At 40.2% G+C, this 24,796-nt stretch overlaps 2 protein-coding genes across 6 annotated transcripts in view; both read right to left on the reverse strand.

Annotated features, from left to right (window-relative positions):
• Positions 1 to 1,206: 1,206 nt before the first annotated feature.
• TMEM35B (transmembrane protein 35B) lies at positions 1,207 to 4,538 on the reverse strand. Its single transcript, XM_003276419.4, has 3 exons — positions 4,381 to 4,538; positions 2,965 to 3,145; positions 1,207 to 1,789 (listed from the first exon to the last, which is right to left on the reverse strand). Exons 1-3 carry the CDS (start codon positions 4,483 to 4,485, stop codon positions 1,614 to 1,616), a joined length of 462 nt encoding a protein of 153 aa, XP_003276467.1. The 5' UTR covers positions 4,486 to 4,538; the 3' UTR covers positions 1,207 to 1,613.
• A 1,627-nt stretch (positions 4,539 to 6,165) lies between these two features.
• Positions 6,166 to 24,796, reverse strand: part of ZMYM6 (zinc finger MYM-type containing 6) — a 45,674-nt gene continuing 27,043 nt past the window's right edge. For all 5 annotated transcript variants that reach the window (XM_003276420.3, XM_030823393.1, XM_030823394.1 and 2 more), the window contains 4 exons: positions 23,559 to 23,699; positions 22,409 to 22,446; positions 11,435 to 11,588; positions 6,166 to 8,121 (listed from right to left, as the gene is read on the reverse strand). In XM_003276420.3, coding sequence (XP_003276468.1) covers positions 6,290 to 8,121; positions 11,435 to 11,588; positions 22,409 to 22,446; positions 23,559 to 23,699 — 2,165 coding nt within the window. In that variant the 3' untranslated portion in view covers positions 6,166 to 6,289. The remainder of the gene's footprint in view (positions 8,122 to 11,434; positions 11,589 to 22,408; positions 22,447 to 23,558; positions 23,700 to 24,796) is intronic.

Genomic DNA, 24,796 nt, shown 5'->3' on the forward strand with positions numbered 1-24,796 from the left:
AATGGAAATGGGACATAGCTCTGCGCAGTGAGCTCTGTGGGAAAATCTAGGGTCTTCTAAGGCACCCTTCCTCTCTTTTCACTTTCAGTATTATAGCAAATGCACTGCCTGGAGCTGCTGCAGCCATTTCACAACCCTGAGGGCAACAGCCAATACACTGAAAGCAGCAGAGCAGAAAGTTTAAAGAATGTTGATTCTTGATGCCATCTTTAGGCAAACTGACCAACATTGAAACTGACGTGGTTATCTCCGGACCTCTTACATGAGAGAACAGGTTTCCTTATTGTTTTGACACTACCATTTATTTAGTGTAATCTATCTATCCTTACTATAGGTAGACTACACCACTACGCTTTCAGACTCAAGAAGAAAAAATCCAACTGAGAGTGTCACCTTGCCTGAGGTTCACACTAGTCAGAATGGGAATTAGCATTTTGTAGTGAACATGAAATGGAGTAATAGAGACTTCTTTTCCACCCTCAAAGCAATCTGTAGGCTGATAGCTAGAATATTTGCATAAATCAGTGAACTGTTTCTCACTATAGTCCCTCATGGGAGGTACATCACTTCCCAAAAGCCCACAGCCCTGCCAACCTAAGATACAGATGGCGGTGACATAACAGCAGGTGCCGTAATGTGTTGTCCACTTTTCCCCTGAGAACTGTCACACATATGCACCCTTCCTACCCCCAAGGACCTCTGGGATTCCTCCCAGGCTTTGGGCCCCGATGTACCATTCAGCATTTCATGGAGTTGGCTGTCCCTCACCTCCACGTCGGTGTCAAGGAGCACTGGACTGGGTGCCACAGATCACCACCGGAGCTTGATTTCAGGCCCTGTCAAATGACTCACTGCCTACCTGTTAGCTCTGCACATCTAATATGTCAGAGAAAAAACGGAGTGGGAGGGAATCTCTAATGTGTCTCAAAGGGCATAGGCAGAAGCAAGTACTTAAGCTCTGCATACAGAACCTGTACGTTTTAAATATGTATTAAAAACCTTAAAAACATGCATGTGTTTTGAACCAGCACCCTCACTTCTAGGGGAAGAAAATAAGTATGTAAAAGTGATTTACTGTGAGGCTTATGATAGCAAAAAATTGAGAATAACCCAAATGTTCCTCATGGGGGATTAAATACATTATACTACATCCTTACAATGGAATACTATGCAGCCATTAACAGCAATGAGGCAAAAGAGACATGAAACAGTGTTATAGTTTATAAGGTTTTAAAAGGAAGGAATAAAATAGGATATATGGTTTTTCATTTAAAAAAATATGTATCTGTTTAAAGGCGCAGAAAAAGGTTCAAAGGTATACTTACACCAAGGCATTAAAAGTGGTTATTTGGGGCATCAGAATTTTGGTTGATTTAAATTTCTTTTCTGCTTATTTTGTATTTTCATAAGATATGAGGAATGTTAATATGCATAACATGTACTCCTCACAAAAGAGTAGTAAAGCTAAAAAGAGAAAGCAGGGCCAGGTAGACAAAATGTCTCTTTCAACACTGGCTGACCCTGGATATTATACTGATAACAAGATGATAAGACTCTGTGTTCTACCATGTTCCTGCTGTGACAGCTGCATGGCATAAAGAGGCAGAGATGCTCTACTTCCAGGATTCCTTGAATGTACTTAGAGTCTTCTTCCTAGTGGGTCTGACCACCTTCTTAGTCTGGGCTAAGAGCTGGCCGACATTCAGCAGCAGCAGGAACCCCAGGCAGATGATGGCCGGGATACAGGTGCTTAGTGACTCTTTTAGAGCTGCCAAGGTGAAGATAGCCCCTGGAATGGAAAGTGAGGTCCCTGAGGCTCCTTGGGAGAACCCAGGAGATCCAGGAGCTCAGGACTCTCCTGTTTAGGCTGACCCACTCCAGCCCAAGCCCTCCCATTAAACACCCCCACCACTCCCAACGCACATTCCCAAAACTAGCGGCATTCATCTCTAGCCTCCTGGAGAAAGCAGGACCAGGAAATTAGAAGCCTCTTGAACAACAGTAGCAGTGGCAACAGTTGCCCCTCTCAGAGGACAAGAAAGAAACAGAAATGACCCAGCCAAACAGGGCAGTGGCTAGAGTGGATAGATTTTAGAAAAAAAATCTCCCTGATCCTTCCCCCTTTTTTTTTTTTTTTTTTTTTTTGAGGCAGAGTCTTGCTCTGTCACCCAGGCTGGAGTGCAATGGCTGTCTTTGTACACCAGCAGTTCCTGTGGGCAGAGCTACTTGAGGGAGACTCCCTAGGGAAATTCTCTGCCTTCCTGTTCAAGGTTCTCCAGCTTCCCTGCTCTCTACACCAACCTGCCAGGCACATGCATCAAATGGCAGCTGCTCCTCCATCCCCTCATCCCAGGAGTGGATGTGTGGAGGAAGGAGCAGAGGCGCTGAGCTTGCAATACATCTTCACAAGGGAATACTATGCAGCCATTAGAATTGAGGAGGTAGAAGGTACACTTAACATGTGATAATGTTCTAGCATATTAAGTTTAAAAAGTACCTGTGCTAGGCCGGGCGCGGTGGCTCACACCTGTAATCCCAGCACTTTGGGAGGCCGAGGCAGGCAGATCACGAGGTCAGGAGATCGAGACCATCCTGGCTAACGTGGTGAAACCCTGTCTCTACTAAAAATACAAAAAAATTAGTCGGGCGCCGTGGTAGGCGCCTGTGGTCCCAGCTACTCGGGAGGCTGAGGCAGGAGAATGGTGTGAACCCGGGAGGCAGAGGTTGCAGTGAGCAGAGACAGCGCCACTGCAGTCCGGCCTGGACGAAAGAGCGAGACTCCATCTCAAAAAAAAAAAAAAAAAGTGCCTGTGCTAGTTTGAAGACCATGGAAACTGGTAGAGCAGGAAGTGCTCTTGATCCCAGAGAAAAAAGAAGGGTGGCAACAGTAAGGGGGAACAGCCCGGTCTTTCCATCATCCTCCCCCAGAAGACCCCATTTTCTCAGGTCAGTTGGCCCCCTTACCCATCATGAGCAGAATCAAGAACAAGTTACTGATCTCTTGCAGCAGTGGTGGGCCCATGACCAGCAGCAACCCAGCCAGCAGTTCCAGAAAGCCCACAGCTATTTGGTAGTTCAGGGGATCTGGCTGGTAGCCAAATACCTTCAGCGGGAACACCTCAGCAAACTGCACGAACAGGGTGTTCTAGGGGTGGCAAGGAGTGCCCGTCAGCCTCATGCTCACCAAGGATGAGCTCCCCAGATGCTCTACAGCATGTCTATGCCTGTGCCCTCAACTCCCCAGAGAAAAGAACGAGTCAGGTCCAGGCCTGAGGTCAGCCTGGAGAGGAGAGGGCTGCCCTGTGGCGCTGAGCTTTGGATCAGGAACCAGGCTCCATGCTCCAAGTGGTACAGAGATTGATTTTCTCACTAGACCTCTCAAGAGATGACAACCCAGCCCCAAATCCCAGGAGGAGGCGGCTGGGCTTGGCTCCCTAGTGCCAAGGCCTGGGGAATTCCACAGTTTCCTTCTTTGTGCCTGGCCTGGTTTCTCCTAAGGCTGCTGTACAGGGAATATTTGGAGGTGGGGCAGTTAGGTGGGCTCAAAGTGACTCTTCTTGTCAAGGCAGGTCCTCCCCTGAGCCAAATGACAACTTCATCCTTACTTTCGGGGTTACTTTTTCCTGTTCCCACTCCTCAGCTCTACCTCCCCTCCTCAGCTCTGCCAAGAAGCAGCTGTAAGCTGTCTGTCTCTGGGGATGTATCCAGGCGTTGGAGAGCGATGCCAGCAGGGGTCTACAAGTCTGGCTCCTTTGAGGGACTGGGGAGGTGGATGAACAGGACATGAAAGCTTTCCCATGAGTCTGGAACTAGACAGAAGGCTGAAAGACGACTTCAGGGCTTCCCTCTCAGGCTTTCGAGAGAGGCTTCCCTCCCTGGGCTCCGAGTTAAGAGTGTCTAGTTTGTGTCCTGCTTCCTGACTAGATGTGCAACCTTTAGCAGATATACTTGCCCTTCAGGTAGCAGATATACTTTGCCCTGCAAAGCCAGGATTACTACACCCCAACCCCACGAACCTCCCAAAAACTGAAGCAAACGGCGAAAAGAGGGAAGAGAGCGGGGAGTGAGCTCATTTTCCCACCGCATCATCCTCCCCTAGGGTCCGGGGGAGTCGGGGGGACCTCCTAAGGCTCTAGATTTGCCTGGGGCCACCAATGCTCAGCAGGAAGGGGAGGTTCCGTCTAGGGAAGATCCAGAGAACTCGAGGAACTCCCCAGGCAGGACCTGCGCCTCAGTCGAAAGCCAGGCGCTTTCCCCCAGCTCCAGCTGAGCCTCGGAAGCCCGAAGGCGGCCTGCCGGGCCGGGGGCGAGGAGCGGCAGGGCGGAGCACACGCCGCCGCGGGCCCGATCCCCGGCCGCCCGCCCGCCCGCGCCGCTCACCATCCGCTCCGAAACTGGAGCCGAGATCTCCGAGAGCTTGGCCAACCCCGCCAGCGCGAAGAAGCCGCCCAGCAGTACACGCAGCACCGACAGCAGGAGCGCCATGGCCGCGCTGCCCCCACCGTGGGTTGGCCCCGCCGAAAACCCGCCCCTGCCGCCGGCTCATTTCCTCCCTCCCCGGGGCAGCCGGAAGACTCTCGCCTGAGGTACCGTCCCCCGCCCTCCAGGGGGTCGCGAGGCTGCAGCACTGGGGCAGTGCGCCCCCATCTTACAGGTGGGGACACTTAAGGACCACTGGCTCGTAACTGACTTAAACTGGCACCTTTGGATTCAGGGAGTGTTTCCCAGCCAATACGGAGTGCTGGCAGACACGGGTGGGTGTCTGGGTGCGGCTCAGCTACCATCAAAAGACCCCGGGCTTTCTTCCTGCCTGTGCCACACTAGCTGTGGGATCTGAGCTGCCACCCAACCCCAAAGGGCCTCAGTATCTGCATCTGTGTATGGGGATAACTCAGTTCTCCAGAGTTTGTAACAGGCCTAGCACAGTGCCTGCACATGTAAGAGCTCAGAAAGTTATTTGTAAATTAGTAAATTAACTTATAAATTTGTAATAAATCAATAACCATAATTATTAAATAAGTCTCTTTTCTATCTTTGCCTGAGATATCTTTTCCCTCTAATTTATCTCGGCTGACAATGAAATGTGAAATGTGTTTGAAAATTCAGATACTTGCAGCCATGGATAGGGAGGCTTTCACTGAACCAAGCCCTACAGTCCACTCCTGGCCCAGTTGCTCTTACCTGGAAATCTGTCTAAAGCTGGGATGGGCAAACCATGGGCCAAATTTGGCCAGATGTATGATTTTTTTCCATGCTTCTCCCCTTCCCCCAAGCTAATAATGTTTGTTTACATTTTTTATGATAAAAACATTTTTTAAAGAAGCTCGTGTGACATAGGAAAATTATATGAAATTCATATTTCAGTGTTCACGAATAAGTTTTATTTAAACACAGCCACACTCATCTGCATATTGTCTATGGCTGCTTTTGCATTGCAACTGCAGAATTGAGTAGTTGTGACAGTATGGCCTGCAAAGCTGAAAATATTTACTATCTGGCTCTTTATTTTAAAAGTTTGCTAAGCCTGGTATATTGGGCCAGAAAGGCCCCAAGCAGGGGTCTCAAACCCCCCTGCTGCTTCCATTTATAGTTACCCAAGCTGCTTAGATCTATCTTTTTCCAGCTGGGCACGGTGGCTCACACTTGTAATCTCAGCACTTTGGGAGGCCGAGGCAGGTGGATCACTTGAGGTCAGGAGTTTGAGACAGCCTGACCAACATGGTGAAACCCCGTCTCTACTAAAAAAATATAATAGGCATGGTGGCACATGCCTGTAACCCCAGCTACTTAGAAGGCTGAGACAGGAGAATTGTTTGAACCCAGGAGGCAGAGGTTCCAGTGAGCCGAGATCATGCCATTGCACTCCAGCCTGGGCAACAAGAGCAAAACTCCATCTCAAAAAAAAATCTATCTTTTCCACCTACTCACAACCTTGCAGGGGTAAGTAGCTGGTTGGCTGGAAGACTGAAATGTTCCACTTGCTTCTAAAGGCCAAGCTGTTTCAACATCCAGGTTGTGCTGTTACATTATAAACTGGGCTTCTCATTACCTGCAGTCTTTGTCACTAATCCAAATTTAATGAAATAACTAAATTTTCTACCCTGGATTATAATTATACATAATTATTTATAAAAATCATAATTATTAAATTCCTCAACAAAAAGGGAAAAATTATTAAAACATTTAATCACTGAAAACACAAATCCACATTAGGAAATTATCTTTTAGGATACTTACACAAAACTTAACACAAGATTATTGACTTCACTGTTAAGCAATGTGCATATTGCTACTCTTTCTCCTTCACTAATTTTTCTATCCTTGGAATTAAAGATGTGACTGCAAGTCTTAGGGCAGGGCCAGAAACCAACAGATTTTTTTGTTTTGACTCAGTCAAAGCTGAAAAGGTAGCATCACATAAATAAACGGTTGAAAAGGGTAATAAAAATTTCATTGCCCTTTCATGGAGTTCTGGGTAACTTGTCTTTGCATTTATCCAAAACTGAGTTACAGACACTGATTTAAATAGTGATTGTAATCCTAAATCTGAAGATAGCTGTGTTAGCTTTTCTTCTTCGAAGTCGGTGAGATTATTATTTTGGTGATTCATAAAAGGGTGAATTATCCACAAATTTCCTGAACGCAAGTCTTGTTCTGGTGGAAAACAGTCACTGAACACTTGAGAAAGTCCTTCCAGGTGCTCAAAAATAATCCTTGTGATCTCTGTCATATTTAAGCCTGATGAATTTGAGAATTCAGAAAATGAAGGGAACATGTCATAATCATTCTCTTGTGTGCGCTTCAACCACATTTTTAACTTTCTCTTAAATACATCAATTTTATTACACAAATTGAAGAAAGTAGTCAAAGTTCCTTGGAGACTTAAATTTAATTCATTTATAAGTGAAAATATATCTGATAAGTAGGCCAGCTTTGCAACCCATTCCTCATCATGAAAATACTTGGCCAAATCTGAATGCTTTTGACTTAAAAATATTTCAATCTCATGTCGTAATTCAAATAATCTTTTTAACATTCTCCCTCTTGATATCCAACGTACTTCAGCATGAAGTGGTAAACTCACATGCTCAGATCCCACCTCTTCACACAAAATTGTTAACATACGTGAATTTAATGCATTGCTCTTTATAAAACTTAAAATTTGTGCTGACTGCAAAAGAATTTTATGTAAACATGGAGACAACTTTTCTGTCACTAAACGTTCACGGTGAATAAAACAATGTGTAAATGCCGCTGTATTCATGGCAACTTCTTGAATTTTTGCTTTTAAACCAGAATACCTGCCAGTCATGCTTGCAGCCCCATCGGTACAGAGACCAACACAATGTTTCCAATTCAGAGATTTACTATCAATATATCTATTTATTAGTTCAAATATTTCAAAACCAGTTATTTGAGTAGGCATTTCAATGCAAAATAATAATTCTTCTTTTACATCACGACAATCATAATCAATGAAACGAATATAGCACAAAAGAAGTGTGATATTTGAGATTTCTGATGACTCATCTATCTGAAGGGCAAACCACTTTGACTCTCTGACCTTTTGAATCAGCTGGTCTTCAATGTCTGCAGATAGTTCATCAATCCTGTGTTGAATTGTAACATTAGAAAGTGGAATAGTTTTCATTTTGTCTCCAGCACTTGAACCCAAAACTTCTGAACACATTTCTACTAAATATGGTTTAATTAATTCTTCAGCAATGGAGAATGGCTTCTTGCTTGCAGCAGTTTGGAAAGCAATTAAATAAGAAGCTTTCACAAGTGACTTTTCAACTAGTAAACACTTTTTTAAAGAACTATTTTGACATTCCATTTCTAGAGATTTTTGTTCAAAAAAATCTACTGGTTTGTTTTCTAATTCTGAATGTTTTGTCTTCAAATGATGAGAAAGATTTGCTGGCTTCATGTTTTCACTGGGTAAGATCTCTCCACAAATGACACACTGTGGCCTTGGTGAATTTTCTTTTGATCCAGGACAGATAATAAAACCAACTTTTAAATATTCTGTATCGTAAGTCTGGAAAAAACCTAATCTTTTTTTCTTTGAAGGTGGAGAATCAAGTTCTGCATCATTTTTTTCATTAGGCATAGGTAAATCTGAATGAAATATTTGAATCACTGTTATTTTCAAGAACAAATAAGCAATGTTCTTTATGTATCTCCCCACATATTTAAAATTCATATTTTGTTACTATTTCTATTTATCAAAATAATGCACTGGTAAAAGTTTAAGCACAAATCATAATACTTCCAATGATGCTACTGAAAACTGAATTTCTCCTTTGCCCAAAGCTTGATCACTAGGTATAATAAAACTGTAGGATGTGGTACATGTACAAGTAATCCCAAGCACCCAATAGGTTATTGAAATTAGGGCTGAAGACCATGGTACACATCAAATTAACAATAAACTTTTTGGCTGAGCAGGGTGGCTCACACCTATAATCCCAGCGCTTTGGCACGCCAAGGTGGGTGGGTCACTTGAGCCCTGGAGTTAGAGACCAGCCTGGGCAACATGGCAAAACTCCATCCCTACATTAAAAAAAAAAAAAAAAGAAAAAAAAATTGGCTGGATGCGATGGCACACACCTATAGTCCCAGCTACTTGGGTAGCTAAAGCAAGAGGATTGCCTGAGCCCAGGAGGTTGAGGCTGCAGAGAGCCATGATCACACCACTGCACTCTTGAGACTGTGTCTCAAAAAAAAAAAAAAGAATAAATTTTTTATTGGTGAGTGACACTGGTGTCAAAAAAATTTTTTAAAGAAAAAGAAAAAAAAGGCCAGGCATGGGGCTCACACCTGTAATCCCAGCAATTTGGGGGGCCGAGGCAGGCAGATCACCTGAGGTCAGGAGTTCGAGACCAGCCAGGCCAACATGGTGAAACCCCATCTCTACTAAAAACAAAATTAGCCAGGCATGGTGGTACATGCCTATAATCCCAGCTACTTGAGAGGCTGAGGCAGGAGAATCCCTTGAAGCCGGGAGGTGGAGGTTGCAATGTGCCAAGATCATGTCATTGCACTCCAGCCTGGGAGACAAGAGCGAAAACTCCAACTCAAAAAAAAAGAAAGAAAAGGAAGAAAAAGAGAAAGAAAAATAATGTTTTACTTTCAAACAATCCAGAAAAAAAAAAGAAAACAAATATTGTAAAAAAGTTAACATTTCATTAATCTGGATGAAGAGTATACTAGTGCTGACTGTACTGTATATTCAACCTTTCTGAATTTTGATACTCAGTGTCAGTGAGGTTGTAGAGAAATGGATCCTCCTGAACACTGCTGGTTGGAACATACATTGATGTAACTTTTCAGGAGGGCAATTTAGGCAACAGGTATCAAAAGCCTTAAGAATAGATGATAGGCCAGGCACAGTGGCTCAGGCTTGTAATCCCAGCACTTTGGGAAGCTGAGGCGGGCGGATCATGAGGTCAGGAGTTCGAGACCAGTGTGGCCAACACTGTGAAACCCCGTCTCTACTAAAAATACAAAAAAAAATTAGCTGGGCATGGTGGCAGGTGCCTGTAATCCTAGCTACTCAGGAGGCTGAGGCAGGAGAATCGCTTGAACCTGGTAGGTGGAGGCTGCAGTGAGCCAAGATCACGCCACTGCACTCCAGTCTAGGCGACAGAGATAGACTCTGTCTCAAAAAAAAAAAAAAAACCATGATAGTCTTTGAATCAATAATTCCACTGATGAGGATATATCCTAAGGACATAATTAAGCAAGTGGACAAAGATCCGTTAACATAGCTTAACCCAACATTGCTTATAATACAAATATCTAAATTTCCAATCTTACAGAGTTGGTTATATTATATACACTGAAATCTATGTTAAGAATCTCATACTCAGGTAACAAATCTGCACATGTACTCCCTGAATAAAATAAAATAAAATAAAATAAAATAAAATAAAATAAAATAAAATAAACATAATAAAATAAAAATTGGAAAAAAAGAATCTCAATGTATATTTAAATTGATATTGTTGTGGAATGATGTTTCCAATGCAATGTCAAATGAAAAAGTAATTTCGATTGCTAGAAAACAATTCGAGATTTATTCTTTTAAAAGAGACGGAGTTTCACTCTTGTTGCACAGGTTGGAGCACAATGGCGCGATCTCGGCTCACCGCAGCCTCTACCTCCCAGGTTCAAGCAATTCTCCTTCCTCAGCCTCCTGAGTAGCTGGGATTACAGTCATGTGCCACCATGCCCAGCTAATTTTGTATTTTTAGGAGAGATGGGGTTTCACTATGTTGGTCAGGCTGGTCTCAAACTCCTGACCTCAGGTGATCCGCCCATGTTGGCTTCCCAAAGTGCTGGGATTATAGGCATGAGCCACCGCGTCCAACCAACAATTCAATATTTAATCTAGAACTCAAAACATAAGCGCGCACACACACACAAACATACACACACACATACACACATATAGATGCCCACAGATCCTTTAGTACTCTCCATGTGTGAATGTGTATATAATATAAATTCAGGTACAAAGAATATATTGTTTTAATAGGAATATAAAATAAATTTCCTGAGGAAGGAAAACAGGATTCTGCTTGGCTTCTACCAAAATAAAGGTACCCTACATAAAAACTTACTACTTGTTGACAGACTAAGCTTTTAAATATAGCATATTCTATGAAGTAAAATTATTATTAAAAACAAAAATCAGGCTGGGGCGGTGGCTCATGCCTGTAATCCCAGCACTTTGGGAGGCCGAGGCAGGCAGATCAACTGAGGTCAGGAGTTCAAAACCAGCCTGGTCAAAGTGATGAAACCCCATCTCTACTAAAAATACAAAAATTAGCCAGGCATGGTGGCAGGCACCTCTAATCCCAGCTGCTCAAGAGGCTGAGACAGGAGAATCGCTTGAACCCAGGAGGCAGAGGTTATACGGAGCCAAGATCGCACTATTGCACTCCAGCCTGGGCAATAAGAGTGAAACTCCACCTCAAAAAAAAAAAAAAAAATCAATGCTTGAGGCACAGTAGACTATTAAAGCAATTGAAAATCTAAGGGTAGTGGAATTGAAAGTAATACTTTACAACTTTTTAAAGTAAAGCTCAAACAATTTTCATGGTCACCAATACCTCAGATAAATTAATTGTACTGTTAGCAACTGACAACTGAATTCGCAGTATATAAAAAAAAAAAAACAGGTTAAATCATTAATGCTTTTAACTAAAACTGTATGTTAGTAATTATAATAGCTTGTTATAATAGCTGGTTATTAGTGTTAATAATTATGAAAGCAATAAATTAAATATTCAAAGTATGTGATCCAAGAAAAGGAATGTTTTCACATTTAAGAATCTGTCAATTATTTTCTTTTCCTTTCTTAAAAAACAAAAACAAACAAGCCAGAAAACAAGCTTTGTACATGGGAACGCACAAGGATACATACCTGTCTGACATTCTTTGTGCTGTGTATGTGGTTTGCAAGAAGTGGCCTTGGTCTGTGTGATGGGTTTGCATGATATGCCTTTGTTCTTTAAAAGCCTGGAAGGCTGGGAAGATTGGGAACATGGAAATTTCATAGCATCTGCCTGTGTACTTTCCTAGTTAAAAGCAAATTCAGAAACCAAAGAAAGATTTTTTTTAGTACCTTATCACTGACGATAATTGCTATCAATTGAAAGTTGATATACATCAAGAGAAATATAATTCCTCTGAAAGAGTGGTTGCAATAAAAAAGTCACCTTGGAAAATACACACAGATTCCTACTTCTCCCAATCAGTATTAGTTCAATTTGCTGATTTTTAAAAACATGTATAAATATAAATATAAACATATATTTATAAACTATAAATATAAAAATTATAAATACAATATATATTTTTAAAGCAAGTATGATCAAAACAATGAAAACAATTATTAATCTTGTTGATTAGGACAATTGGCTATTCAGAAAAATTAGATCCAACCTCAGACCATACACAAAAATATATTCCACATCAATTAAAGATCTCAGGAAAAAAAAAACAACTAGTCACCAGAGAACTTTCAAATAACCAGATTACAAAATATTCTTTTCTTTTCCTTTTTTTTTTTTTTTTTTTTTTTGAGATGAAGTCTCACTCTGTCACCTAGGCTGGAGTACAGTGGCACAATCTCGGCTCACTGCAACCTTCACCTCCCAGGTTCAGGCAATTCTTGTGCCTCAGCCTCCTGAGTAGCTGGGACCACAGGCGTGCGCCACCATGCCTGGCTAATTTTTTATATTTTTAGAAGAGACGGTGTTTCACCATGTTGGCCAGGCTGGTCTCAAACTCCTGACCTCGTGATCTGCCCACCTCGGCCTCCCAAAGTGCTGGGATTACAGGTGTGAGCCACCGCGCCCGGCCAAAAAGTAAAATTTTTGAATCCAAAAAAAAAAACTTCTGTAAACAAAGGTCTTTATAAAACAAAGTTATAGGACAAACAACAGAGTGGAGGGATGTACTTAAAACATGTGTATTCACTCAATATTTATTTCCTGAATGTTTACTACAAGCCAGGCACTGTTCTAAGCCCTGGAGATACAGCAGAAAACAAGACAAAGTTCTGCTTGTATGAGCGTTACATTCTAGAGGAAGACACAAAAAATAAACAAGTAAAACAAATAATATATAATTCTAGGTAGTGATAAGTGCAATGAGGAAAATAAAGTAGCGTGCAGGAATGGAGAGTGACGGTATGGAGGAGGGGCAATTCTGAAGTAAACATTTGAGCAGAGATCTTTTGAATTATTCAAAAGAGTAAGCCATGCAAAGGCCTAAGGTTAGAAGAGTCCAGGCAGGCAGACTATAGGTGCAAAAACCCTGAAATAGGAGAAAACTTGGCATGCTTTAGGAACATCAACAAGAACAAGGCTGAAAGACAGTAAGCAAGGGGAGAATGATACATTTGGAGAGGTAGGCAGAAACTAAATTGTATAGGATCTGGAAGGTCTCACTTAAAAACAAAATTAGGATTGTATTTTAAATGTGATGGGAAGCCACTGGAGGTTATATTTAAATTTAATTTAAACAAAAGTAATACATGAACTCGGTGCAAAATTCAAAATGTATAGAAGGATTGCATTGGTACAAAAATAATTGTGGTTTTTGCAATTAAAGTAATATATACATGAATGACTGCCGTCCACCCAGACTCAACCTTGAACACAACCACTGTTCCCAGTTTCTTATACAGTTGTTCCCCCTTATCTGCCGGGAATATGTTCCAAGACCCCCAGTGGTTGCCTGAAACCATGGATCATACCGAACCCTATATATACATGTATATATGTGTATATGTATATATGTATATATGTGTATATGTATATATGTGTATATGTGTGTATATATACATATGTATATGTGTGTATATACATATGTATACATATGTATATGTGTGTATATACATATATACGTATATATGTATACATATATCCATAATATATCCATAATATGGATACACATCCATATGTATATACGTATATATGTATACATATACATATATATATATAATTCCAGGTAGTGATAAGTGCTAAGTGCTGTCTCTCTATATATACACATATGTATATATGTATATAGAGTTGTGTATGATTCATGGTTTCAGGCAACCACTATGTTGCCTGAAATATGTATACAGGATTGTATACACATACACAATATATGTACATATGTTGTATGTGTCTATATACACATCTATGCATATATGTTGTATGTGTCTATATACACATCTATGCATATGTTGCCTATATGTCTATATACATATATGTATATATGTTGCCTATATGTATATAGGGTTCTACATATATACACACACACACTGTTTTTTTCTATACATATATACCTATGATAAAGTTTTATTTATAAATTAGACATAGAGGTTAACTGTAACTACTAATTAAATAGAACAATTATAACAATATACTGTAATAAAAGTTATGTGAAGGTACTCTCAAAATATCTTAATGTGCTGTACTCATCCTTCTTCTTGTGACCTGATAACTGAGATGGCTACTGACTAGTGATGGGTAGTATACACAGTGTGGATATGCCAGACAAAGAGACGATTTACATCCCGGGCAGAATGGCATGAGATTTCATCATGCTACACAGAATGGCACGCAATTTAAAACTTATGAATTGTTCATTTCTGGAATTTTCCATTTAATATTTTCAAGCCACAGATAAGCGGTACTACTATATATCCTTCTAGAGATGGTGTATGTAATTAAACAAAGTTGCTTCTGACTACAAAGTGTAGCCTATTATTACCAAGATTCAGAACCTTGCTCTTGTCACTTAGCAAACTATCTTGGAGGTCCATTTACATAACATTGTATAAAGCTGCCCAATAACATCTTGCATAGTATTCCATTATTAAATGTACCATAAGTAATCTGAAGAATCCCTGATGAACATATCTAGGATGTTATACATATTTTGCTATTATAAACAATGCTACCATGAGTATCTTTAGACATAAATTAATTCCACATGTGCTAGTTTATCTACGGAATAAAGTCTTAGAAGTGTTGTTGGTGGGTCCCAAATACATAATGTTAGTTCTGATGGTACTGCCAAAATTGCTCTCCACAGACGTTGTATCAAATTATGTGACCATTATCAATAGATGTGGGCCTTGCCCAGTATCCTAGTCAATAGAGTATTACCAAACATTTTATTTCTCAATGAGTGAAAAATTATTTTACTTTAGTGTAGTTAGCTATTTTTCACATGTAAGCATTATTGGTAGTCCCTCTTCTGTGAACTCTCTATTCATATTCATTACCACTTTCCTTCATCTTTTGAAAAAAAATTATATGCATATTTCTTTAACAGATATGCCAAAAAATTCAAAGATTCACATAATACACAATGAAAAAATAATTTTTCCTTTTAAAATTCTCCCCTAGTCATTCAATTATCCTTAGAGGCAACCACTATTACCCATTTATTAGTTGTCTTCCAGGGATAGTCTATACATATATACGTGTGTGTGTGTGTGTGTGTGTGTGTAGCACAAATGGCACCGTTACACAATTTTGTGTCTTTTTTCACTCATGATATTTGAGACTGCTCTATGTCTGTATATACTGAGCTGCCACATTCTTTTTTAACAACTGCGTCATATTCCATTGTTATGGATATATACCTTGCTCAGTTTTAACTGCAGCCTGAACAAGGCCACTGTGTATGCCTGCACAGCAACTCTACTTGCCAGGCCATATAAATAGGTGTGAAATTCAAAAAGGGTACATTTCAGACCCTGCCCATGTAGAGCTATTTTTTTCTAATTCACACAATAACTCAGAGTGAATACACCATGGCCCTGACCACTGGTGAAATTTAAATTAGGTTGTTTTCAAGCTTCTGATACTATAAACAATGCTATGATTAAAATCCTTGTACATGCTTCATTTCACAAATGTACAAAATGTATCTGAAAGATAAATTCCTAAAAATGGAGTTCCTGGGTAAATGGAAGTTAAAATTTTAACAGGTTCTACTAAATTGCCCTCTGCAGCACTTTTATCAATTTACACTCCTATTGGCAATAAGAATACCTTAGCAGTGTTATCCATCGTTTTTCTTTGCCAATCTGATTAAGCCATAGTTCTAACCAGTATTTCTCTCATTTTGAAGTTAAATATCTTTGCATATGTTACTTTTGCCCATTTTCCTACTGGCATTTAAAATGATTCACAGAAGTTCCTTGGGGATTTTTTGTCTTTCTTTTTGTTTTTTTAGACAGTCTCGCTCTGTCACCCACACTGGAGTGCAGTGGCATGATCTCGGCTCACTGCAACCTGCGCCTCCCGGGATCAAGCAATTACTCGTGCCTTAGCCACCTGAGTAGCTGGGATTACAGGCATGTGCCAACACACCTGGCTAATTTTTGTATTTTTAGTAGAGATAGGGTTTCGCCATGTTGGCCAGGCTGGTCTTGAACTCCTGTCCTTAAGACATTTACCCACCTCGGCCTCCCAAAGTGTTGGAATTACAGGCATGAGCCACCGCACCTGGCCCATAGAAGCTCTTTACATATTAAAAAACACTAGATTTTTGTAACATGAGTTGTATGTAACCTTTTCATTTTGTCATTTGTCTTTTGATTTTAAAATATGGTTGAATTTCCCCACTGATTCTTTTATGGCTTCTGGGTTTTGTGACATATTTAGAAAGACTTCTACATGGTTAAAATTTTTTCCTATATTTTTCTGAGTACATACTTACAATTTCTTAAGTCTTTCTCCATCTGAACTTTATTTTGGTCTAAATTGTGAGGTACAAATCTATATTTTCTTCCATGTGTCTACTCAGTTGTCACAGCATTATTTATTAAATAATCCATATTTTGCCTACTGATCTGAAATGCCACCTCTATCATTACTAAATTCCCATATATTAAATATATGTTTGGGCCAGGTGCTGTGGCTCAGGCCTGTAATCCCAGCACTTTGGGAGGCCGAGGTAGGTGGATCACAAGGTCAGGAGTTCAAGACCAACCTGGCCAGGATGGTGAAACCCTGTCTCTGCTAAAAATACAAAAATTAGCCGGGCATGGTGGCACACACCTGTAATCCCAGCTACTCAGGAGGCTGAGGCAGAGAACTGCTTGAACCCGGGAGGTGGAGGTTGAAATGAGCCGAGATTGCACCACTGCGCTCCAGGCTGGGCGAGACTCCGTCTCAAAAAAAAAAAAAAAAAAAAAATGTTTGGACCTATTTCTGGATTTCTTTTCTACTGGGTTGTCTGTCTCTTCATGCACCAGTACCAATTGTTTTAACTACACAGCTTTATATCTGTAGTTTTCCTATAATTTCAATATGTGGAAACTAGCTCTTTGCCTCCTTTATTCTTTTCAGAATGTCATTGAAGGTTTTTGAGCAGAGGAATGACATGATCTGATTTGGGTTTTTAAAAGATCATTCTGGTAACAGTGTAGAGAAAAAACTGCAAAGGACAAAAATGGAAGCAGGAAGACAGATAGGTCACTGCAATAATCCAAAAGAATGATGATGCTCAGACTAAGGAGGTGGTAATGGAGGTGGTAAGAAGTAGGGATCACTGAAGAGAAGTCTGGAGGGATAAAAGGGTTCTGTTTTAGATATATTATTTGAGATGGCTGTTAATCATCTAAGTGTAAATGTCAAGTTGGCAGCTGGATACAGGAATCTGGAGCTTAAAGGTCGGGGTAAGAGAAATATACCTAAATAAATCTAGAAGGAATCAATCACCATCTAGGTGGTATTTAAAACCACAAGACTGGGCCAAAAGAAATGGCTCACACCTGTATCCTAGCATTTTGGGAGGCTGAGGCAGGAGGATGGCTTGAGTCCAGAAGTTTGAGACCAGCCTGGGCAACACAGCGAGACCTCATCTCTACTAAAAATGTACAAAGTTAGCCAAGCATAGTGGCATGCCGCTGTGGTCCCAACTACCAGAAGGCTGAGGTGGGAGGGTCTCTCAATCCCAGAAGGTGGAGGTTGCAGTGAGCTGAGATCATGCCACTGCACTCAAGACCCTGTCTCAATCAATCAGTAAATAAATAAACCACAGGACTGCATGAGTTCACTAAAAGTAATGTAGACTGAGAAAAGGGCCAAGTATGATGTCCCGGAAGTTGAATGAAGAAAGTATTTCAAGAAAGGAGGAAAGAGTGACTGTGTTAAATACAGTAAATTGACTACCAGATTTGGCAATATAAAGACTGATAGCAATATTGACAGGAACAGTCTCAGTGCAGTGGTGCAGACAAAAGCCTGACTGGCATGACCCAAGGAGAGATTACAGATCAGGAGGCAGAGGCAGCAAGAACAGGCTACCTTTCAAGGAGTTTTTCCATAAAGAGAGCAGAGAAAAGGGATAGTTGCTGGAGGGCCATGGTGTTAAAAAAGGATTATTCTCAGATAAGATGTAGGACTGCATATTTTTGTGTTGATGAAAATAATGAGTTGAAAAGGGGGAAAATCCAGATTATAGAGAGACCAATTAAAAATCATTAGGAAAAAGATAATTCAACACAAAAATGGGGAAAAATTAAAAACAGGAAATTCAAAGAAAATTCAAATGACCAAAAAACAGAAATATAAGCAAACCTACTGGTAATCAGTGACACATAAAATAAGACAACAATAAGATACCACCAAACAGATTGGCAAAAAAAGTTTAAATTTGACAACATTAAATGATGGTGAGGCTGTAATATATGGGTACAGTCATAACTGTTGGTAGGGATAAAAGTTGGAACAGCCCTAAAAATGAAAATGCTCTTTGACCTAACAATTCTAATCTTCCATTTCTACACATCTACACACACAGAAGGAGACATATACAAGGATATTCACTGCAGCAGATATTTTTATTTATTTATTTATTTATTTATTTAGAGACAGGGTCTCACTCTGTCACCCAGGTTGGAGTGCAATGGTGTGATCTCAGCTCACTGCAGCTTTGACCTACCTTCTAGGCTCAAGCAACCCTCCCACCTCAGCCTCCCGAGTAGCTGGGACTATAGGCGTGCACCATCATACCCAGCTAATTTTTTGGTATTTTTTATAGAGATGAGGTTTCATCATGTTGCCCAGGCTGGTCTCAAACTCCTGGACTCAAGTGATCCTTGGCCTCCCAAAGTGTTGGGATTACAGGCATGAGCCACCACACTTGGCCCCAGAGATTCTTTTTTTCTTTCTTTTTTTTTTTTTTTGAGACAGTGTCTCTGTCACCCAAGCTGGAGTGCAGTGGTGCAATCAAGGCTCACTACAGCCTTGAACTCCTGGATTTAGGTGATTCTCCCATCTCAGCCTCCCAAGTAGCTGGAACTAGAGGCACTTGCCACCACCTAGCTAATTTTTTGTATTTTCAGTAGAGATGGAGTTTTGCCATGTTGTCTAGGCTGGTCTCAAACTCCTGAGCTCAAGAGATCTGCCTACCTTGGCCTCCCTAAGTGCTGGGATTACAGACGTGAGCCACCGCGCCTAGCTGCAAAGATTTTTAATAGCAAAAACCTGCAAACGATCTAATGTTCATCAATAGGACAATGGATAAATAAAATGTGGTACCTACAGGCAAAACATTACTATAATCGACAGGAATGTACCAAACCTACTCAGTATCAACATGGATAGATATTTTTTTAAACAATATTAAATATTTTCCATTTAATATTAAATATTAAAGATTGTCTAAAAGAACACACGCTAAACTCATAATAGTAGTTGCTTCCAGGGATGTAAAAGGGAGACTAACTGGTAGTGGTGATTAATTTTTTAAAAAAGAAGAAAAAGGTAGGGGAAAGAAACTGAGCAAATAAACCAAATCTAACAATGGTTAATTCTGGATGTTGGGAATATCATAGAGCAGGGGTTGCCAAACTACGGCCTGTGCACCACGTCCAACCCACCATCTGTCTTTGTAAATAAAATTTTACTGGAACACAGCCATGCTCACTCTTTCATGTATTATTTATGGCAGCTTTTCGCTACAATGGCAGAGGTGAAAGAGTCTACAGTTGCAACCATAGAGCCTGCAAAGTCTAAAATATTTACTATCTAGACTTTTATAGAAAAAGTTTGCTGAGTTTTACAGATTTTCCTCTTTGTAATTTTCTGTATTTTTCACCTTTCCCAAAAATTTAAAACCATTTAAGTAACTTGAGGGAGATTCACAACAAAGTTCTCAAAGAAACCAAAAAAAGATTCTAAAACTGTCAGGTTTGTTTTTTTTTTCATATTGTAATAGCACTACGTTATTTATTATTATACTTTTTATAGACTAAAGTAAAAATATTAATCAAAACTATTCTGTAACATAGTTTAAATGACTGGTGAATTATAGAAATACTCCACATAGGGAAAACATATATAGGGCAGCTACATGAAATATGACGTATATGTTCCTAAAAAACTAAATAATTCAAAACTAACATAATTCAAGACTAATTATCTCATATATACAGAGGAAAGCAGCATTCTCAGAGTACATAAATCTATAACTAATATACAATGTTTTTATGAATCATGTTAACACTAATATATAATACATTAAAACCTTGATTATACAATTGTGTTTAATAATGTACAACACAGTGATTTATTATGTAATTTAAAAATATAATTTAATGCACAATACATAATATTCAAATAAATACCAAGTTAACTTAATGACAGTTAATTATCTAATGTGGTATACTGCTTGAAAATAATTAAGGAGAAATTACTATCATCTTCCAGTAACACAAATAATGAGAGAGTTACGAGACACTAAATTAGGACAAGCTATCTCTCCACATTACTGTGAAGGCTGGTCTGATTCCTTGGAAGACTTTTGCTAAAGAATGACTCTAATGTGGTTTGAGAGTTTTTTCTTTCGTTTTTTTATCACTGAGGATTTCCTGGTATGCAGACACATTTTTCATCTTTAGACTTGCCACCACGAACAGCAATCCACATTTAGATCACTTTCAAAAATAGTAATTGCTGCTAAAATATGGTCAAAAGCCTATGGCAGTCACTTTACTGTTAGCTGTGCCCAAGGCCTGGATCGACTGCTAGGACCCTCTTCCAGCTGCTTTTGTTTTTCTAATTCTAGCAAGACTTCCTTTATTAATCCATGGGGGACAACCCAAGCAAATATTCAATATCCTCTTCAGGAACTCTGTGCAAATCTACCTTCTGTTCTACTTTCACAGATTCCTTATTAGCAGGTGTTACGTTGTCTTCCAAGTTAAAGCCTCTTTAAATTATGGTAAAGCTGAAATGTTTTGATAACTTTGGAGTTAGCAGATACAGCTTGCCGGCTCATTTTTATATTCCTAAAACCTTGGTGGGCTTTAAAATTGGAGAATTAGCCATGACTTGTAGCAAACCTTTGGTCTCATTGTCACCTCTTTTCAAATCAAAATCAAAATATTGATGCCTTAGCATAGATGACAGATTGCCCTCAGGGGTGCATTATGGCAGCATTGATCTTGCAACTTGTGTTACCAGAATTTTTTTCCATTTATTCCATTATCATTGCCTGGTTATAATTTTTGTGAACTAAGAGGCATACATGCGTTAATACTGCTTTCAGTTTTTTGAGCACTACCGCTAATATTCTGCTGGGTACGCTCTCCTAAATTAATAGCATGAGATATCACAGCAGTGGTTTGGTCATCTTCATAGATTTTTTATCACATCTAACTTTTGTTCTAAAGTTATTAAATTTGGGGCACATTTTTTAGCACTAGCACCACCACTTAATATAACACTTAAATGGCATTGTTCTGTGATATGAAAAAGAGTTTTAATTATATCAAGAGCAAATGTTAGGACAGCAGCACAAGCTGGGCGCCATCGGCTCATGCCTGTAATCACAACAGCTTGGGAGGTTGAGGCGGGAGGATCACTTGAGGCCAGAAGTTTGAGACTAGCCTGGGCAACGTAGCAAGACTGAGACCCTATCTCAACAAAAGAAAAAAACAAAATAAGCTGCATGTGATGGAAAACACCTGTGGTCCTAGCTCCTCAGGAGGCTGAGGTAGGGGATTGCTTGAGCCCAGGATTTCGAGGTTGCAGTGAGCTATGATCATGCCACCGCACTCCAACCCTCCAACCTGGGCAACAGAACAAGACCCTGTCTAAAAAGAAAAAAAAAAAAGCATAACGGTCATCAAAAACATTAACCCAAGACCTGATACAGTATCATGTGATACTAATAAAGGATGATGGGAATTTTGTTTTCCTGCTAAAGTGATGCAGATACAGGGCAACAATGCCATCATTTGCAATCAGCCTGCCAGACTTGAAAGTATGCATTTCTTGAATATTTCTTTTAATTTTGAGAAGTCTCACAATATTTCAGATTTGAGACATAAAGTGAAAGTCTAAATATATTTTTACTTTGCACTATTTTCAGTCTCACATAATTCAAAGTTGCATAAAACAGGACTACACTGAACTTTCAAAACTTAAAGGAAAATACTTGAATATAGTAAAAGAGAAAAATAATGTAGTTTTGTTATTTCCAACCAGGTGGAATTAACAAGAATTTAAATAAATTAAAGAACCTGAATACAAATAATAAAATAAATCAAGAATGCATTCTTACTAATGATCTAAGATTAAACTGTAAGATTCAAAACAAAAGCGCACAATATATTACTCCACTTTTTTAAAGACTAAGCTTGCCACTATGAACAGCAATCCACATTTACATAATCTTCAAAATAGAAATTGCTGCTGAAATATGGTCAAAAGCCTATGCCAGTCCCTTTACTGTTAGTTGTGCCCAAGACTTAGATTAATGACTAGGACCCTCTTCCAGCAAAAAGAAAAGTATTCAGATATATTAGAATGCTATATCCAAAGTGAACATAAGCCCAAGTGGCATTATCAAGAAAAGTATTAACAATCAAACTCACATCTTGAATGATCTTTGCTGCCTCTTTAGTAACTGCACCTGTTGTAAATTAAAACAAACATTATCCTTAGAATATACAGAAGTAAACACTGAAATCAAGAAGTTACTTTCCTCCCATTAAGCTGGGCTACAGTCTAAACCAGAGTTTCTCAGAAAAATGATACAAGGAAACTGCATCAGTATCACTCAGGGTGCTTAATAATGCTAAGGATTCCTGGGCCCCAACCCCATCCAACAGTATTAGAATCTCTGGTAGTAAAGCAGTAGGTATATTAAAATCACTTGGGCTCCTAAAAAAAATATCACTTCCCAGAGAGTATCTCTGAGCCGTCTATGGCTCAAGCCTGCCTGATTTAAAAAAAAAAAAAAATTAGCCCAGTGTGGTGGCCTGTAATCCCAGCACTTTGGGTGGCCATGGCGGGAGGCCAGGAGTTCTAGACTAGCCTGGGCAACAGGGTGAAACCCCATCTCTATCAAAAATATAAAATTAGCTGGGTGTGGTGGCAGGCACTTGTAAACCCAGCTATTCAAGAGGCTGAGGCAGAAGAATCACTTGAACTCGGGAGGCAGAGGTTGTAGTGAGCCCAGACTGTGCCACTGCACTCCAGCCTGGGTAAGAGTGAGACTCTGTCTCAAAAAAAAAAATTAAAAATTGAAAAAACAAAAATAAAAACACTTCCTTTCCCATCCACACCACCTTGCTTGCTACCCACTCCCCTGAGGTGGGGGTGGGGAGGCGGCGGGAGGGGGTGCATGTTCCCCTACATCACATAAAGAAAGATCTTACCAGTAAGAACTACTGGCCAGGCATGGTGGCTCACACCTGTAATCCCAGCACTTTGGGAGGCCGAGGCAGGTGGATCACCTGAGGTCAGGAGTTTGAGATCAGCCTAGCCAACGTGGTAAAATCCCACCTCTACTAAAAATACCAAAATTAGCTGGGCACGGTAGCAGGTGCCTGTAATCCCAGCTACTCAGGAGGCTGAGGCAGGAGAATTGCTTGAACCCAGGAGGCGGTGGTTGCAGTGAGTTGAGATCGCACTATTGTACTCCAGCCTGGGCAACAAGAGTGAAACTCTGAAAGAGAACTACTTAGGCTAGACAACACTCACTTCTATGGCTTAGCCAAATGCCATTATATCAAGTCATACCTTTTAAAACACTGTTAGTGTTCCCTGCAGATAAGGCAGCAGGTATTTTTGCCAATGACATCACACTGGTTATAACTGGTGTTGTATCTGTCCTTGCAGAAGAGAGCTCCATCACCGCAGTTTTCGCTTTAGAAATATTTACTGATTAAAATAAAAAGTTAAGACCTGGAATAAGCAAAAGGGTCTCTCTCTCATACACACTCACACTCACACTCGCACACAAAACCCTGTTTAGTAACTAGGTTTTCAAGAAGCAGTATAAATATTTGATTCTGTATCATGTTAGGTTGGGTGACTCTGGTCAGATTAGTGTTCATTAGGACTTAAAGAGAGTCCAATTCTATAAAGTTATAAACCTCAAATGACATTTAACAGGTAAAAATACAGGTGTTGGATATAGTGGCATCAGCCTGTAATCCCAGCTACTTGGGAGGCTGAAATAGGGGGACCACTTGAGCCCAGGAGTTCAAGACCAACCTGGGCAACATAGCAAAACCTAGTCTCGAAAAAAAAAAAAGACAGGTATTAGCTTCAGGATTCACTGGACTGTTCTATTAGTGACTATTAAAACTCCTAGACCTAAGTGTGCATCAAATAAAAACTTAACATGACCATTTTTATAAATAAGTTAATGAGGGAGCTGTCCAACCCCATAACACTGGTTTTCTTAACCCATATTATAAAATGAATATTCTACTACCAACCTGACTGGTTCTGGGGAATGGAGGGCTAACAAGAAAGATTAGCACAAGGCATTTATGATTAAAGTAATCATTAATAAGACTGCAAAGGTAGGCAATGGCCAGACTGCAAAGAGCCAAAGCTCTGTCAATTAGGTAGCACTCCAGGCTTTCATCAGAGAACATAATACCAAGTGGCTCTTTTTTCTGAGAGAGAGAATATCGTTCTGTTGCTCAGGCTGGAGTGCCATGGCATGATCTCGGCTCACTGTAACCTCCGTCTCTCAGGTTGCAGTAATTCTCGTGCCTCAGCCTCCTGAGTAGCTGAGCTTACAGGCACACACCACCACGCCTGGCTGATTTTTGTATTTTTAGTAGAGACGGGGCTTCACCACGTTTACCAGTCTGGTCTCGAACTCCTGGCCTCAACTAATTTGCCCGTCTCAGCCTTCCAAAGTGCTGGGATTACAGGTGCGAGCTACCGCACCCGGCTACCAAATGTTTTTAATCTACTACTGAGAAAGAAATACTTAGGAGAGCTACTTTATGAATATATCA

This window comes from Nomascus leucogenys, chromosome 12, assembly GCF_006542625.1.
Source record: "Nomascus leucogenys isolate Asia chromosome 12, Asia_NLE_v1, whole genome shotgun sequence".
NCBI classification, from domain to species: Eukaryota; Metazoa; Chordata; class Mammalia; order Primates; family Hylobatidae; genus Nomascus; species Nomascus leucogenys.

Excerpts from the sequence above, each read along its gene's own strand:
- TMEM35B (XM_003276419.4), bottom strand. The coding sequence starts at position 4,485 with ATGGCGCTCCTGCTGTCGGTGCTGCGTGTACTGCTGGGCGGCTTCTTC. Across the intron at positions 3,146-4,380 it reads CTCCAGTTTCGGAGCGGATG|AACACCCTGTTCGTGCAGTT; the intron begins GTGAGCGGCGCG and ends TGCCACCCCTAG. Across the intron at positions 1,790-2,964 it reads CTTGATTCTGCTCATGATGG|GGGCTATCTTCACCTTGGCA; the intron begins GTAAGGGGGCCA and ends TTTCCATTCCAG.